General features: G+C 47.2%; 3 protein-coding genes across 3 annotated transcripts; 2 read left to right on the top strand and 1 right to left on the bottom strand.

Annotated features, from left to right (window-relative positions):
- Positions 1 to 281: 281 nt before the first annotated feature.
- LOC149355519 (uncharacterized) lies at positions 282 to 7794 on the bottom strand. Its single transcript, XM_089576133.1, has 4 exons — positions 4979 to 7794; positions 1917 to 2014; positions 970 to 1288; positions 282 to 409 (listed from the first exon to the last, which is right to left on the bottom strand). Exons 1-4 carry the CDS (start codon positions 5280 to 5282, stop codon positions 282 to 284), a joined length of 849 nt encoding a protein of 282 aa, XP_089432259.1. The 5' UTR covers positions 5283 to 7794.
- On the top strand, positions 6673 to 10510 carry LOC149355520 (uncharacterized). Its single transcript, XM_089583828.1, has 2 exons — positions 6673 to 7472; positions 9091 to 10510. Exons 1-2 carry the CDS (start codon positions 7353 to 7355, stop codon positions 10357 to 10359), a joined length of 1389 nt encoding a protein of 462 aa, XP_089439954.1. The 5' UTR covers positions 6673 to 7352; the 3' UTR covers positions 10360 to 10510.
- Positions 10511 to 10644: 134 nt separating this feature from the next.
- LOC149355521 (uncharacterized) lies at positions 10645 to 13940 on the top strand. The gene has a single exon (XM_089583829.1). The coding sequence runs from the start codon at positions 10844 to 10846 to the stop codon at positions 12041 to 12043; it is 1200 nt and encodes a 399-aa protein (XP_089439955.1). The 5' UTR covers positions 10645 to 10843; the 3' UTR covers positions 12044 to 13940.
- Positions 13941 to 18091: the final 4151 nt, after the last annotated feature.

An 18091-nucleotide genomic window follows, 5' to 3' on the forward strand; every position in this document is an offset into this window, starting at 1 on the left:
ACACCAGGCGAGGCGCCCCGAACAGCAGCAGCAAAGCGTTTGTGGGAAGAAATATGCATGTATCGCCGCTACCACTGCTATCGGCAACCAAGTATTGGTCAACGATCCTCAAAAATGCTCTATTTTTGCCAGTCCTCTGCATCAGGCTTTGTTATGCCCGCGAATAAACAATTTTAGCCCAGCCCCTTTTTCTGACACCGGCGTGCGGCATCCAGCCTTCCAAGATGGCCAACACGCCGGCCCCAGCAGTGCACCTATACGTCATCGTGACGTTACAGCTCTCAGCGCTCGCATTGGCTGCAGCCACTTGTCGTTGCGACGAAGGGCTGCGGCGGGTCGTTGACATCTAGCCTGTTGGACGCAGGTGGCGAGCTGTGATCGGACGTTGCGACGATGTTCGTTACCGATCCTGATAACGCAACCCTGTCAAAGAATTCCAGCCTGCACTTCAGCGGCCTCAGCCCCACAGAGCGTGCGATGCTTTGGGGGGCAGAGGCGGCTGCTTTCCGCGAAGAGCTGAAGCATACCGAAACTGAACTGGCCGCCTGTCGCACCGCCAAGTATTTTTTTTTTTTTTACTTCCAACACACCGGTTGTATTTTCTCCGTCTTCCTTTCGTGATAAAAGTTCCCTAGCGGCTATGAAGCAAAACTTAATTCAATTTTCACACGTGTAACCTTCATGCCCATTTGTCAGCCTCAGAGATGCGTGGTGTTTCTCTATTTCATCATCCGCCTTGTACTTGCGAGATTAGGCTGTGGCGGCGACACCTGTATTTTAGCGCTTGCTCATTTCTACCTTACAAGAGCTCTGTTTTCGGTAAGACTGGTGTTTTTGTGATTAGGGGCTGGTATTCTATCGATACAAGCCAACTTCAATTTCTCCTCAGTGTCCCTTTAAAGCCTGCCATTATCTGCTTGCCTGCTCTCTTCTTGCCCCCATCTGCATGTGACCAGATTGTGCACTCACCAGATGAAAATATTTTGAGTAGCAGGCTTTTCTGAAGGTCCGCGTTTAGTGCGCGAAGTTCTTTAACTTCAGCTTCAAGTGGCTCGCAGCCCCCTTCCCTGCATGTGCAGGTGCAGTGCGGAATAGCACTGGCAGAATCTTTTTCTGCCAGCTTTCCTCTCAGGTCCGCAATCTCCTGCCTCAACGCCTGGAGTTGCTGAAGTGCAGGACATTGGCAAGCGGCTTCCACCTCTCCTGCCTGGTCCTGCATTTCCTGCAGGAGGTCCAGCTCATGTCTCCGCTGCACCTCCTTGCGCACCTTTTTAGCTGGTGGCGTTACCTGCAATTCAAAGTTTAGCAAGGCCAACCAAAACTTCAAAATGCCACAGCAACGTATTCACAGTTTTCTACGGTTGGCTTCTTGAAAGCAAAATCAAAATGACTATATACCCCCAGCACCCATTATGAACAAGCTGCAATCCCATCTCATCCTTCGTGCTCCCATACAGTGAAGCTGAAATAGAGCTTACTAGCCCCAAAAAATCTAAAACACCAAGCATGACGCTACACCTACCAATAGCAGCAGGTGCATGCCACTTCCTTTCCTTATGTCTCTACAAAGCTATAAGTAGAGCTAGCCATTATGCTCTTAACCTCTTATCACATAGTCTATCATGTGTGACACAGCATACTACTTCTTTCAAGTAGTCACGAACAATAAAAGAAGTCTGCATTATTTTCCAGGGGATGGTTGCCAGACAGCACACTGTGCTGAGACGTTGGCGCCGAGGTCTCGCATTGACAGACCCCTGTGTCTCCATGCGTAGCCTCCTAATGCCACCATTTCCGCTCCAGCAAAATGGATAGACGAGACACTGGTGCAACGCAAGACAAGTGTTGCCGCTTAGTGGTTTTGCCTTAAGATTTAAAACAAATAATTCGTAATGAACAAGCCGCAGTCACAATACCTTTTCTTTATCCTTTGCGCTGCTGCGTTTCACGCTAGCAGGCACTAGTGGCCTCCTGCGCCGCTTCTCTGAGTAGCTTGTCATCTCCTCTTCTGTTTCTGCAATTGCAGAGAACAGGACAAGATGACCAAACAAAGCAGTGCTTCTACAGTGCTTTTTTTTTGACAGTTATGGCGAGAGGTATATTTTGCAGCATTCTTCATCAAGTCTCACCGGGTGAGCCAGCATGGTGTGCAGTGCTCTGCGGTGGTGGCTGAGAGTGGCGTCAAGAACAACGACAAAGGGCGCCCACCAGAGATTAGACCTACTGTCACCTAGTGTAGAGACTCATGGCTAGCATGGCATCGTTCAGGCCAGGCAAGTATGTAACCACTGAGGCATGCCAGCCAATTACTGGGTGTTCCAAACCTGGAACAGCTTTCAGAATACTTGTGCGCATGCTGACACTCACCAATTTCCAGGAAGTGAAAAGACACAGTAACATGCCATAGAAGCTACTGCCTAACTCCCACTGTTCAAACTTAAAATTTCTGAAAACCTAGAGGAAACAGAAACATATGTACCCAGTGCACCTTGTGTACCCATGGAATACAAAAATACACCTGTCGAGAAAGTGTGTGAGCGTGCACACATGGTGGCAGCAAGTACGGAGCTGCACCTATGACTGGTAGCTTTAAATGTGCTCCAAGACCCTTTCATCCCACCGTGCTGTGAGAGACAAAACAGACATCTCTGTAACGTTTTTCAACTTAGACGCTGTCCTGAACAGTTTTCCCTAAGCACTGCATAACTTTTCAACCTCATCCATATGGACTTGACGAGCGGTGACCGAGAGCCACATGCCTCTGGGACCTCAGAAGGCCAGTGTAGGTCTCGGTTGGCTGGTTCAGTATGCTTGCTGGGATTGCTCTCCGGTTTCTCGGTGTGCAGCGGGGCACCTAAAAACTGCCCCAGCAGGGTGCACTTCCGATCAAAAGTGGCCAGTGCAAACTAGTGTTGCTGATAAAGGATGAAAGTGCACACCAAGGCACACCCCTGTGGATGATCAAGAATGCTACTACACTCATTTAGACCGTGATTTATCATCCTTACAAAGGCAACTGAAAACATCACATGCCATGCTTTCGATACTACAGTAATGTATATCCCAGAAAATCACTCTGAAGATTACTTTAGCAGCACCGACATACATAGCTTGCATGTGACGTCATGTCAGCGCACTCACTGCTGCGCCAACCATGCTTATGAACCACTGGGCTGCCGCGCATGCATAGATGCAGACAAAAGGCCGCATTCCATCCTGACATGACCTCCTTTCTGCTTTTTGCGTAGAAATACCTCCAATTTTGACTGTGCAAACCTTTCACGAGGGTTACATATCGCAGCTATTGATATCAGTGACTGCTTGGTGCAAGAAAAATGTTTGTCCGTATGAGAGGTTGACCACCCATGATGCATCAGAAACAGAAAATATCTTGGCCTTAGGCTGTTCCTCAATGTGACATGGTAGCATTGTGAAGTACCTTATTGTGCCCCATGAATGAAAGTGTACAAATCGCTATAACTGCATGTTAACTTCGCTGTTACTATGGTGAACTTGTCAGTAACCCAGCTCATAGAGGATGTTCGAAGGGCTCTCACTTGCGCAATGTTTTTTTTTTTTATGCTCTCAGCCAGCTAACTTATCTCGAGCTGTTAATGTAGCATTGCTGTTAGTGCTCATCCCTTTCTAGCTTTCTGGATGCTAAAATGCAGTTCACACAAATACTGATATCTTCAGTAATCATCATTCAGGCAGCAAGACAGACGCATGGCAGGATCACTACCCTTGGCACACAAGCCTCAACATGCTATTTCAGGAGCTTAATTCACTGGTTTTCACTCACTCGTTATTCACTGTGCGCTAGTGGCATGCAGAACCTTTATGCTTGCGACTGTACTTACAAAGTAGAGGCGAGCAACGGTGCCTCTTACGGGTAGTTCAATGGGTGGCCGTCACTCCAACACACACAATCGTGCTATACAGCAAAGGTTCCCTTGTTTCACCATCATGACACTGTTGACAGTTGACTAGAAATTCACGATTCCCGCGGTCGCAATTGGCACTTCTAATGTGCACATTCTCCCACTCAAACTGGTGCTGTGGGATCCTCCGCTTTCAACAGAACATTGTGTTGGTTAAGTTTCCTTTCCCAGCCATCACTGTGCTTGGTGGAACCTAGTATCTTGCACACAGCTGTACTCAAATGAGGCAGCATGCAGGTTGTGCCGGCTAGTGGTTCATAAGCATATATATAGAAGACCTTTCTGCACTTCACATTTTTCTACACCTTGTTACGCTTGAAAATGAATAGCTTAAGAATGGAATACGTTACAGGGAAGCATAGTTAACAGATGCAATCGTTTAATGCGCGTGCTGGAAAGACCTAATAAATGGTATACGCAGGTGCCTGGTGAGCAGCGGCAGTTCAGAAGGGCAGTTCAGTAATTTCACTGCCAGTAACAGTGACATGAACCGTGCTGCAATATATTTCACGCTTATTGGGAGATTTTTTCGCCCTTCATGCAAGACTACTCATTGCAATTTAACAATTAGAGTCTGCATTTCAGCTACGAGATTAATCTGAAGGAAGCGTTTCACTATCACACAGGACTAATGCAGTCGAAGTTTATGCAGCACAGGCGTGCATAGGCCTGTCTAGAGGGCCTCAAAACGCGGGTGCTGCATTGCAGGGGCAGTTCTAGAGCTGGAACACAGCAAGAGACATCCAAACGACACCCGAAGTACACTGCGCCAGCCTAACAAGGCAGCTCACTTCTGCACACGAGCCTGAACTCCAAGTGTGCCCGACTCGAAACCCCGAAATCGTACAGGCAAGGTCAAGAGAAACACAAGCCCATCATTATCCGCGGACTGCACACTTGTGCAAAAACAAAGGGATACATGCGCAGTGGCAACTGCTATGAAATGCACTCCGAACCGCACTGCACACCTGCCGTAACACGTTTACGCACATAAAGAACTGGTAGTGAATTGCAAAACGCTAGCACAAACCACTTACCGGTGAGATGAAGGATTTTAGCGTCGTAATAGCCACCTTGGGTGGCATCGTCGCCGCGCCAGTAGGCCTGGTACATCTTTCCAGGATCGAAATCTGCGACATTCTTTGGCGCGAAATGTTCAATGTCGCCGTGCTGTATGGTCGCGACTGTAAGGTCACAGACATACTCCACAAGCACGAACATTTTTGAATTCACGCTGAATCCCACGCACTTTTCAAGAAAATAATGCACGTCTATACTCGCACTATGATTACTCGCACCAACGCACTCTAAGGAAAGCAAGTGAAGGCATAGGGCGAGCATGGCGAGCTGTTTTGCGCGAACCACGCATGCCGGCACATCTCATTGGCGCTAGCATCTCTAGCGCTATTTCATTAGCATCGCTAGCGTATTTAAACTGACACAAATATGCCTTTTGTTTTTTATACAAAAATTAAAACGCAGTAGTGGCTTCATCTGGAGGGGAATGATCACACACTAGTTGGTCTGTATGTCTTTGCATTCGTTAGGAATTAGTGTTGCAGGGCCCGACGGTGTGTCCATCAACGTTTGTCACTGATTTATTTGCGAGTTTTATTTCACTTATCATTACATGCGGACAGCATCCTAGAACTTCGAGTAGCACGGACATTCAAACTCCTTTCCTCATTACAGCTTTTTGACGCCTGTTTGACAGGCTAGCCTTGTCACGTTTGCTGTACGAATCAACGTTTTTAGGTACGAATAGCAGGTAGCAGTTACCTTGTTTATCGTACGGCGATCCTAAAACTGCCTAAAAAATGCCACATGGTCGTTTGCTTAAACTGCTAGGAAAGGAGGGTGGTCACTTAGTAACAAAATTTGTTCCAGTAGACAAGAAAAAAAAAACAGGCCCATCTTGTCCTTTCCCCTTTTTTTGCATGGACACTTATTGTACTACGTTGTAATAGCAGTGTTGAGGCCCTAATTATTTCAGAGCAGGAACTAACATGTCTTACATACGCTGTTCGACCGTATCAAGCACAAACGTCTGAAATGCATGGCGAACTTCTCTGTCGATCTAGTGTTCTAGAGATCGTGCAATGCGTCACAGTTTACAATGAGGCCATGGAATCACACGAAGACGTGTCCAGTGCAGATGCTCTTGCATGCAGTCCACGCCTTAATTGACTACGCATAAATTGCTCCACGAAAGCAAGTTTAATTCTCTATATCGACCCTGCCTGCCTGTATAATCTAGTGCGCCATAGGCACGTACGCTCTCCCGGTGCATTACACACCTAGGCGCGCTGTGGGGTACCCGATCGACGGTGTCCAAGCTACACACACATATATAAAAAGCACCGTGATAGAAGTATCCGGATTAATTTTGAGTACGTTGCACTGCACGACATTTATCGCACAGTATATGGCCCGGGCCTTTAATGTATCTCGTCTCCGCGCTGAGAAGCAAACTGCAAACGCCCTGCGCATATATGCCGGAGGTGCGAGGGGCACGCAGACTAGTCCGCCACCTGACAATCAGCAATTGCGCTCTCCCTGGCTTTAAGACCGAAGTTTTTCATCAGTGACGAATGGATATGTGCCGTCGTCGCCGAATACGCGCATCTTGGAATGCTAGGATCGAATAATAGGAGCTCAATACAAAGCCGCAGAACTACCGGTTGCGATGCCAGCCGGGCCCGTAGGGTTCTTCCAGCAGCACAATGCAGCACATACGGCTGTCGCTTTGCTTGGAAAAAGTTCTGAGAATTTGAGGGAGACCGGCGGCGACCGGATCAGCACGCGCCCGGGGTGGCCACAGATGCTTCGAGCAATATGCACCAACATGAATGGCTTCTAATAAAGGACGCGATGCAATCAATCAATCTCACTGAAACGTGGCCCGCTGGGGTGGACCTTTTATCCCGTGTCCTCGCGGTAAGCATCTGACGCCATGGCCACTGAGCCATATCGCGCCAGGTGAATACATGTATTAAAATGATAGTATATGTTTTCGTACAGGACGTTCACACATTAGATTGTTGGAAGCTAGGGCGCACTGTGCGGCGCGTTCGTTGTTTGCTGCTCAGAGATATAATCGTTTGACATATGTGCGACCCACCCAAATATAATACAGCCATGCACGGCCACCGTGGTTCTTGCATATCTCGTCTCGGTATACGCATGGAGGGTATACGCCACGAGCTGTGGAACTGTAGTAGGCTAGTCTAGCCACCCTAGCTGTGGACCAGCTCGCGTCTACCGCACAGCCAAATCCATATCCTTGTCCACTCACGCGTTCTGGATTTCCTTTTCTCTTTCTCTGAATAGTGAGACTTCACCTGAGATAAAAGCGCGCAAAACGCTAGCTTCAAGGGCTGGCGTTCCGTGGTGGCTTCAACTGATATCGCGATGTCAGGAAAGCCACGACAGCGCTACAGGCGTTACCTCGAGCAGGGAACCAGCGTTCAAGTTCCTAGGCAAACTGTGTCCAATGTAAACAAGAGAGCCAGGACTTCAGCTATTGTTCAGGTAGGTGCACATGTGGTGCAATGAAGTGCTTACGCAAGGCCTCCGGAATGAAGGGAGGAGAAAGAGGGGGAGGGGGCGTTCTCCCCCCTTCCTTCCTCCAAACATTTTTCCACAGGCCCCTGTTGTATCCCCAGTTGCAAGCCTGGTCAGGTCTCTGACAAATGCTTACATTCCAGGGCTTATTAATATAAAGCGCAGTGAAGCTGAGCTTGTTGGCTTCATTGACCACTGGATCATAAAACTTTCATTTCAGTAGCCTACAGAAAATGTACCATTTTTAACATGGTTGATCACTCTTTGTGTGGATCTTAAGCTGCCTATTTTAATGTAGGTTTTATATACATTAACAAATAAGTCTTTGAACAATGTGAAATAAATATATGCAGGGTCAAATGTATAAATATCTAAATAAAACAAATAATCAAATAAAACAAACGAGGTCTTGCCCCTCACTCAAAAAATAGTTCTGGAGTCCCTGTACTTATGAGTTTTCAGCAAGAAGTTTGCATCATTTGCACTCATTTGCATCACTGCAATTTACTAATTCGGCCATGAGTGCGCATGGAAAAGTGATTTCCTAGGGAATGTGTACTGAAGCGGCATACACTTGTGCTTAATCAGCATCACCAGCTTGCTTGCGGTCACAAGGCATTCAAACTCACTTTGCCGGCACATTTGATACAGGCAGTTGAGTGCCTGTGAACAAATGTTGAGAAAATATTATGTAAAGGTACGTTCATGTATTATGGTTTATGGTTTATGGGGTTTAACGTCCCAAAGCGACTAAGGCTATGAGAGACGCCGTAGTGGAGGGCTCCGGAAATTTCGACCACCTGGGGTTCTTTAACGTGCACTGACATCGCACAGTACACGGGCCTGTAGAATTTCTCCTCCAAAGAAATTCCAGCCGCCGCGGCCGGGATCGAACCCACGCCTTTTGGGTCAGCAGCCGAGCACCATAACCACTGAGCCACCGCGGCGGCGTTCATGTATTCAATATTCATTTCACATTGCATGTCTGGTAATAGTTAACAGGTGCAGAGTAGTATGGTACCAAATGGGAGGCAGTAAACAATGACAGAAATTTTAGCATCTCTGCCATTTGGCTACTCCCTGTTCCATGACTCATAGACCACATTGTAACAATTGCGTTAGTCCACTGACATTTCAGTGTTTACAGTTTACTGTATCCTAGTAGTAACTGAAGCATTTTATCAGTATATTTGTCCTTTTGGCTTTCTTGATAGACTTCAGAATCGTTTCTTTCTCACCACTTGAATGATTACACGTAATTCTGTGACTGCAGCTGACGGCTTTTTTTTTTTTTCACGTTTTCCTGATCTCTTTTTTTGCACTCTTCTGCCTTTCTTTCTTCGAGTGCATTCCCTATGGACAGCACCATTTTCAAGTTGTATACAGCTGGCTAAAATCTCATGTTTCTCATAAGGAGCATGTATTGTTATTGTCAGCATGGCTACACATACTTCAACCATTGGGAACTTTCTTTATTGGGCAAAATGCAGTTGGTGAAGGATAAAAAGTTGGATAATCTATGCACGCACAAATTCAAATTGTTCATATTTATTGCAAGCCACATGATGTTTATTTTCATTTGCAGGACAATCAGAACCAGGCAGCTGGAGGTTCATGCCAGCGTGAAGGCAGTGAGAGTGAATCTCTGAGTGTTGGTGGCGGTGAAGGCCCAAGTACAGGCTTGACTCATATCAGCCCAGGGACAGCCCCAAATGATGCTGCAGATCCTCTTACATATGAAGATGAAAGTGCTGCCTTTGCCAGTGATGGTGGCCAGGACTGTCAGACAGGCTACAGCACGGACACTTCAGACAAAGAATGTGTGGAATACACCGTAAATGAAGACATGGGAGAAAACTGTGATGATGTCGAGGGAAATGAAACTGACAACCCAGACTTCTCTGACGACTTCGAGGCCTACCTTGGGAAACTTTCTCAGGAAAAGCTGCCACATCAGTCAACAACAAAAGCACAAGCACTGCTGTTAATCTTAGCTTACATCGTGACAGCAGGGCTCACTTGGTCACAGGTTAGGGGCCTCCTTGTCCTTCTCAACGCCCTCTTTGGAGAAGTGGTTGTGCCACCAACTACCTATCTACTAAGGAAGGTCTGGAAGGACAAAAAACAAGCACTGAGGCTGCATCTGTTCTGCTGGCATTGTCATGAATATCTTGGCATTACTCATGAAGTCCCTGCCAAAAGTGAAATAACATGTAACAGCTGCAACAGGAAGAAGAGTGTGAAAAATTTGATAGCAATGGGAAGTTTTTTCGTCATGTTTGACCTCAAACAGCAACTAACAAATTTGATCAGGCATTACAGCTCTGTCCTGTTTCAAAATCTGGAGAAGCTTTCGACAGTGATTCGTGAGCCAGGAACCTACAAAGATGTCACTGATGGTGACCTATACAGAAGCATTCGGCGACAACTCAACATGTCATGGAGTGACATCACACTGACTTTTAACACTGACGGGGCGCCTGTGTTCGAGTCGTCCAAGAGTTCCATCTGGCCTATTCAGGTCATGGTAAACGAACTGCCCGTAGAACTCCGGTGGAAAAATGTTGCACTATCAGGGCTGTGGTTTGCAAAGGACCACCCACCTATGCATATTTTTATGCGCAGGTTTGTTGACGAGGTCAACAGTATTGGGACAGTTGTTTGGTCCCATGCTGGAACAATTGTGAAGTCATCGGTACATGCGGTTATGTGTTGTGTGGACTCGCCGGCAAGAGCATCTGTCCTCAACATTAAGCAGTTTAATGGGTATTACGGGTGCAGCTGGTGCCTTGAGGAAGGTACATGTGTTGATGGTAAGTTTAATTCACACTTTCAAAGGGGGTTCATTTCTTAATGGGTCCGCAGCAATACTGACTAACTGACAATTAGGTGTCATAGTGGTATTATGAAAGTGTGGATTTAATGGTAAGCAAAAGCAAAACACTTATACCAAGCAGCTAGGCATTCATTTTAGGTCCTGTGTACAGTGCCTACTTATTGCTCTGTAACAGATGCATGAGGTTTTTGTTAATCACATGAGCAATGTTTTAAATGTCATAAAATGCATATTTCTATGTTCTGGAAAAGCTAAGCTCCTTAATTACTGGAAATTTCTTGTGCAGCTAAAAAATATAAATTGAGCATGTCTTTCTATATAATACAAAGTGCTGCAAGCTTTAGGTGCAGTGTTGCATTTGGAAGGTTTAGGCTGAATTTTGTGGGTCAGATTATTAATGAAAAGGAATTGAAGCCTACATGCAATTTTTACAGGCACAGTCAAGTACCTGTACCACGGCCAGCTAGCCTGTGAAAGGACCCATGGGCGTGTCCTGGAAGCGATGCGGCAAGCAGGGGTACAGCAAGTAGCAGTCGAAGGTTTTAAGGGGCCATCTTCGTTGATAAAACTGAAGGGCCTTGACCTTGTGTGGGGCCTACCTCCAGATTACATGCATTGCATCCTCGAGGGTGTGACGAAGCAACTTGTTGACCTATGGCTGTCGCTAACAGGCTCTGCATTCTATGTCGGGCGGCATGTCAGGCTGTTAGATTCCAGACTGCGATTAATAAGACCTCCCATCACCTTCTCGAGGATTGGGCGACCCCTCTCGGAGCGTGCTTACTGGAAAGCAACTGAATGGCGTTACTGGCTTTTGTTTTATAGTATTCCATGTTTATCCGATCTCCTGCCTCGGCCATACTTGGTACACTTTGCACTCCTTGTAAAGGCAGTGTTTTTGTTGTTAAAAGACACTGTAACTGAAAGTGACATCTGTGTAGCTGAAAGGTTGCTGTTGTCATTCGTTGAACAGGTATCTAGGCTCTATGGCAATGCAGTGATGACTTTCAATGTTCATCAACTGCTTCACCTTTCCAAAGCTACACGTATGTTTGGCCCATTGTGGGGAATGTCCACATTTCCTTTTGAAGATGGGATTGGCCATGCACTGCGGCTTGTGTCAGCAGCCAAGCTTGTTCCCATGCAGATTGCTGAACGGTGCATTATGCACCAAACCTATCGGAGTTTGGGCAGGCACTTGCAACTTCCAGCTCATTTGGCTGGCGCCAAGAAAGATATTACTGCTCAGTACAAAAAGAGCCACCAAATATGTCCTCTTGGCATGCCACAACCTATTTCAGGTTGTTCTGAACATCTGAGAACTGTTTTAAATTCACGCTTTGGCTGCATTCCTGAGATGTCCAAGTATTTTCGCGCGCAAATCGGTGGCATTATTGTACACAGTTCAGATTATTTAACACCAAAGAAGACATGTTCTTGCTATGTAAAAATGGTGGATGGTTCTTATTGTTATGTACTTGGAATTTATGTAATCACAAACTGTATATATTTGCACTCTCAAAGATTGATTACCTCGCCACTTGTGTTTGATATGCCACACATTAAGCGGTGTCAACATCCACCAGGTGCTCAGAATAATTGTTTGTATCGTTTTGATGATGTGGCCCTGCAATGTGTTTTCTTTAATGTGAATAATGTCTCGTACTTGTGTGATGTGCCTAATCAAAAGGAAAGGGACTGATAAGTAGTGAAGGTGGTTTCAGTGTAATATTATTCTTGTTTACCTTTCGGTACCTCATTAGTGTGTTTATTTTTTTCAAATTAGTTTTATGGGGTTTAACATCCCAAGAGGACTCAGTCTATGAGGAATGGCATAGCTATAGTAAAGGGCTCCATATAATTTTGACCACCTGGTGTTCTTTAACGTACACTGACATCGCACAGCATTTCACCTCGATCAAATGTGACTGCCACGGCCAGGATCAAAGCCACATCTTTTGGGTCAGCCGCCAGACACCGCAGCCACCAAGCCCCCTTAGAGGCTATTTTAAAATTTATGGCCACAAAACTCATCACAGTTAATGATTATGCTGCTTCTTTAGAGTGCGACAAAAGGTCATTTCATAAGAACTGAAATGCCAAATATTTACACAAATGCATTAAAGAGGAATTTGTGAGATATATGTCTAGAAAGTAAACAGTACAAAAATGTAAAAACAGCCTGCATGGCTGTGTAGTGCTCCTATTCAGCACAATCCAAAGGTAACCACATTTCTTCATTTTCCCACATATTTTCTGCATTATTCAAGCCCTCGTTTAGGCTGCCAACCAACTTCTGAATGCCATGGCCATAAAATTAACACTCTGCCATCCCTGTAAACCTCATCATACCTTGTGTCACTTTGTGTTGTATCAGTGAACCATTTTCCTGCAGGATGTTTCTTCACATAATGGAACAAGTGAAACTCACTGGTCGCCTCACCCATGCTACACAGGGAATGCTCCAAAGCACTTGAATATTGCCAAAAGCGAGGAGAGGGTATGCATGCTGTAGACCCTGGCATTGTTGAAGCATCTGTAGGCACATTGTCATCAGTCCCCTTCATTATGATTGGAATACCACAGCCATTCTAAATTTTTGTGGTTTATAGCGGCACTACTTTTGTCTTGAGGCATGAAGTTTACAGACACAATGCCAGTTTGTCCCGGAAGACTGTGACCATCAGCTGCGTGGGATGGAACTCTTGAATACATGTTCTTTTGGGGAAAACACGTGCTGCACTGTTTCTTATTTGGATATAAGTGTGTGGTGGAAAACCATTTTCTTGCCCGGCCTACATTGAGTCCAGTGATTGGTCTCAGTATTGTGAAGAAAATCAATAATGGCACATGGCCTCATGCTCTTTTTTTGTTTGCCTGAGCATCCACTCTCCTTTCCCATTAATGGTTGCACTATTTCACTACATTGTGTCTATTCATAACATCACTGCAAACACAAGCATGTCTGTAATGCCCGACAGTCTTTTTATTCATCTGTACTAAAAGCCTACTATGGATTGCACCTAGCAATTGGTGGGAGTCTGGATCAGTCCAAACAATTGTAGTAGCTGCCGTTTATATGAAGTGTTTAATAAGGCCAGTTTTTCACTTGAAAGTGTGTAGTGCAAATAATGTAAGTGACCACTTTGTTCGGCCCATAGGCTATATAACATGAAATCCGCTGATTGCATTTATATGATACAAGAATATTATACACCTTACCTTGCATCCTCATAAGCTGATTATGCTTTCTCCTTGTTTTGTCGTGTGTTTGAGATGTTTGCTGTTTTATTTAATTATAATGAATGCATTGTCATCATAATTTGCTCACATATGCATTTTCAATTCTAACATGCTCATTTTCCCATTTATTGCTTCCCGATCTGCTTTGATGTTGTGATCCAGAATGTGTAATAAATCATATTTGTGAGTGTGGAAAACTCAAAACTGTCTACAGAAGCAAAACTGTATTACTGCTGTGAATGTACACCCTGGAGCTACATACACATATGCAATTAACTGAAACATGCTAGGGCAATTAAATGGGCCTTAAATGGTGTCCAGCCGATGGTGCCGGCCGGTTGTTATGCCGCGCTCGTAATCCCTATTCCCTGCTATAGTACGTACATGTGACACATACATGCGAAGAACTAGAAATTAAGTGCAGGGGCTGGATTATTTACAAATCCAGCGCCATGGCAATTTGTGGTCGATGGAGCTAGGGCCTCCTTTGAGGGGCATTGGTTGCTGTGATCTTGAGTTACATCTCACTAGATAACTGTCACATGGCATGCAATTTTAATCTTTTCGTCAACGCGTCTTCGGGCGTCATTCACGATTAGCTTAATCTGTATGGCTGCATGTCGTACTCGCCTCGAAGCGCCTTCGATGCGCTCGCAAGTGTAAGGGTCTCGCCGCACATTATGCGAGCCCGGAATTGTCTGCGCCGTCCGGAATCGTCTGCGCCGTAATGCGCATTACGGCGCAGCCGATTCCGGGCTCGCATAATGTGCGGCGAGAATAAGGAATCCGCCGAAACCGGGTTTCCGTCAAAGGGCGGTTTCATTTGCTGCATGCAAAACGCAGGCGTATGCTTCAGCTGAAGCGATCGAACGATTACCTGGGCTTGCATGACACGCGCGGTCGAGCAAGGTATATCACCGTTGCACTTACAACGAGACAACAGTTACCGCAGTGTCCAAGGCGCACTGTTTTGTTGCAGGCGAGCGAGCAGACGAAACGAATTAGATCGAAAAACCGCTGCAATTACCGAGTGCAGAATGTGCTCCATCACGACTGGTTCCGTTCGTATGCAGGACAGATGCCCTATCGGAAGCTCGTTCATTCTTAATGAGTGCTAGAAACGTCTGTGATCGTGCAACTTATGTGCGTAATATATAGAACGCTTACCGATCGCGATCGTATAGCTGCGTGCGCGCGCATATGCATCCAGCTGGCTTGCTTTCTGCCATAAGCTAAGCATATATGATCGAGAGCGCGAGCTCTACAGCGATTCATGGCCTCCGTGCAAAGAATTTTCAGGCACTATCGGAAGGGCGCGCAGCTCACATACACTTAATGCGTGCTTGCAAGAATCATGCAATTTGCACGAATATTGTATGTGTTTGAGCATATACGTACGTGTGTTTCAGCTATGTCCCCGCTAATTTCGTAAGCTGCTTTCTGGCCAAATAAATCTCCACCGGTGAGCGGTTGTGCTAAAACGTACAATTAAGCTTCTTGCCAGTATTATAACTTTCCCGAAGCGATTCGCAGCTATGCCGGTGACGGTCGAAGCTTACGTCGCCCGCAGACAGAGCAGCTGCATGCAGATTTCTGCAGGACCGTCAGAGCCACGCCGGTAAACAGAGCTGCTGACGGAGATGCCTTCAGCACCGTCAGAGTCGTGCCGGTACAAACAGACGTGCTGACGGAGATCCCTTCAGCAACATCAGAGACGTGCCGGTGCAAACAGAGCTGCTGACGGAAATGCCTTCAGCACCGTCAGAGTCGTGCCGGTACAAACAGACGTGCTGACGGAGATCCCTTCAGCAACATCAGAGACGCGCCGGTGCAAACAGAGCTGCTAATGGAGATGCCTTCAGCCCCGTCAGAGTCGCGCCATTGCAAACAGAGCATCCATCAGATTCCTTCAGGACCTTCAGGTGCATGTAGAGGTGACAGTCAAGAATCCTGTTGGCTCCTTGAAGGAACTTTGAAGGATTTTTTGACCGGGCTATGCCGCCACTGCGTCCTGCCCTCGCCACACAGCGGCTCCCAGTATGCTGCGCGACCGGAATACGCGAGGCTTGTTCAATCCCGGCCGCGGCTGCTGGGTTTTGATGCAAGCTAAACACAAAAGAAGCGTCCGCGGGCTGTCTGATGTCAGGGTACTTTAAAGAACGTAGGTGGTGGAAATTTATCACAGGTCCTCCACTACGGCGCCTCCTTTCCTCTGCTTCCTCTCGCAGTCCCTCCTTCCTACACTCACGGCAAGGTGGAGGCACCAGAGAAGTCAGATTTATTTCGCGTTTACTCAAAAAAAGCAATGTCCGGGTGCTTGATGTTGACAGCCATTACTAAGCATAGGTCGCGAACATTCACCTCAACTGCTAGCGCTCGAAAATAATTAAGCAGCGTAAGCTTCTTGCAAACTTCTTTCCCTCTCAGCGGCCAGCAATAGCCTCCTATGCAAGCGTCTACTGCAACATCCGCTTGGGCGTACACCTGCATCAGAGAACTACAGGTGGTACAGTCGGCAGGGAAATTTTGTGAATAAAGCCGCGCGGAATAAAAGCCTCGCTCCGTAGCTAACAAAACAAATACCTACAAAGTATGAAAGGGCCTGCATACTCCGTGCACTAGTATTAACACCAGGTAACTGGGTCGCCAGAAAGCGCTACAATAAACTGGTCTCCGAGCACACGCATCCTGTAAACTTTTGGTACCGACTGCACATTCTCGAGAGCGCCTACTCCTTAACCCATCTGCTGGCATTTTCATGCGAGTGTTGAGAGAACGAGGCAGTTTCTGGCTGGACGGCCACGCGGGCGTGCTTCGCTGCTTACCGACTTACCTTGTACAAAGTCCCCAGCGCAGCTGTTGCCGAAATCCCATTAAGGTGCGCGACTGCCGTAATGTTCGCGACCATTCCAAACCGAATGAGGAGTCTGTCGCCAGGCGATATTGTCGCAAAGCCCTCGGTTTAAGTGCACTAGGAAGGTGTGCGACCTGGGCGTTTTTCGATGAAAGGGTGCTTACGTATGCTTGACATCATCAGGACGCACCATCGGAACCATCCTGATATCAGAAGCATTAGCGGAACATGCTGCCTTCCCGGCTGTGACGTACACATTTATCTGCGCTTTCTTGAAGCATACAAAAATGAAGTCTGCACAGACTCTTAAGGCTGCTTACGTGTGAGAAGCCCTAAGCCCGCTAACTGAAGTTTGAAAACGCAGTCGCCGCGCGGCGTGAGTAACCCGGTATCGCGCAGCTGGCAATTCTACCTCTGCATGGCTCTACGTAGCCGCCGCCGCTGAGCCGCCGCACCCCATCTGATTTGCGCACTAACTTCGTGACGGCAGTCGCCGCCGTACCGCGTCCCGCACCTTCACTCTCCTTTCCCCCTTCCCCAGTGAGGAGTAGCAGGCCAGGGTAACCATACCGCTGGCCAATCTCTGCACCTTTCCTCTCATTAAATTACTTTCTTTCTCATAAATGGGAGTCCTCATACCACTCCCTGCGTGGTGGTGCTGTGGTTAAAAGGACCCTGAAATGATTTCGACGGCCACATTCAAGGGTAACGGACCTGTAAAGGTGCTCTTTGTGGGTTGTTAAGAGTGGACAACGAGGCCTGGCGCCGGCGGCAGAAGCATAGACGACGACGGACGGGGGTTGTTGCTCTCCAAATCACCGAACCTCCGAAGAGATCGAAGGACGCTGTCTCCCACGGGCCTGGGAGAAATTACTGTCAAACGAGTGTCGTCGTTAGGCAAAGATGCGGCGAGAACTTGGGACAGCAGCAGCAACGCTGGAAGCAGAGATGCACATGAAGCACGGCGAAAGCAGCGGTATACGTTGGCCGAGTCGGCCTTCGGGTCACCGAACGGGATGATGCTACGCAAGGTCACGCTGAGCGAGGCTGCTAATTGAAAGACGCTGTGTCGAAGGGGTCTCGTGCTTCGGCCATCCGGCGGGGGAGTTTGAGAAGGTTCAACCACCTGCGAGGAGACTGCGGGATTCTGCTTTCCCACGGAGGCAACGCACAGAAAACTTGCGGCAGTGGTCAAGGTGACGCATCTGTGTTTGATGACTGTCTTCCCCTTCTCATCCCCCAAGCTGTGAGAGAGAGAGAGAGCTTCAGCACCGCCCCGTGCCGGGGGTGGTACCGCCAGCGTCATCAATGGCCCATCCGATTGGACAACGTTATTCGAACTAAGTTCCCCAGTCAGGGATCTGGGGAACGCGAACCGTATTTAACGGGATGTTGTTGTGTGATCGGAGCATTGCATTGCATTGCATTCGCATTCGAGTCGATTCTCATCTGTAAATATGTAGAATAAACCCTCTTGTACAGTTTCCTCGATAGCGCAGTCCGTCAACGTCATTCGGAGCCGGTACCTGTGGGGCTAAACGAGTTACCCAGTCAAAAATTCCTTCAGCCTATCGGTCTGAAGGCTGAAGGAACCCGTAATTTGGGCTTGTTGGGCCTGTTGGTGATGGGCCTGTTGGTGATGGCCTGTCGGGC

The sequence above is a fragment of the Amblyomma mixtum genome, chromosome 3 (assembly GCF_055824585.1).
Source record: "Amblyomma mixtum isolate Tamu chromosome 3, ASM5582458v1, whole genome shotgun sequence".
Lineage (NCBI taxonomy): Eukaryota > Metazoa > Arthropoda > Arachnida > Ixodida > Ixodidae > Amblyomma > Amblyomma mixtum.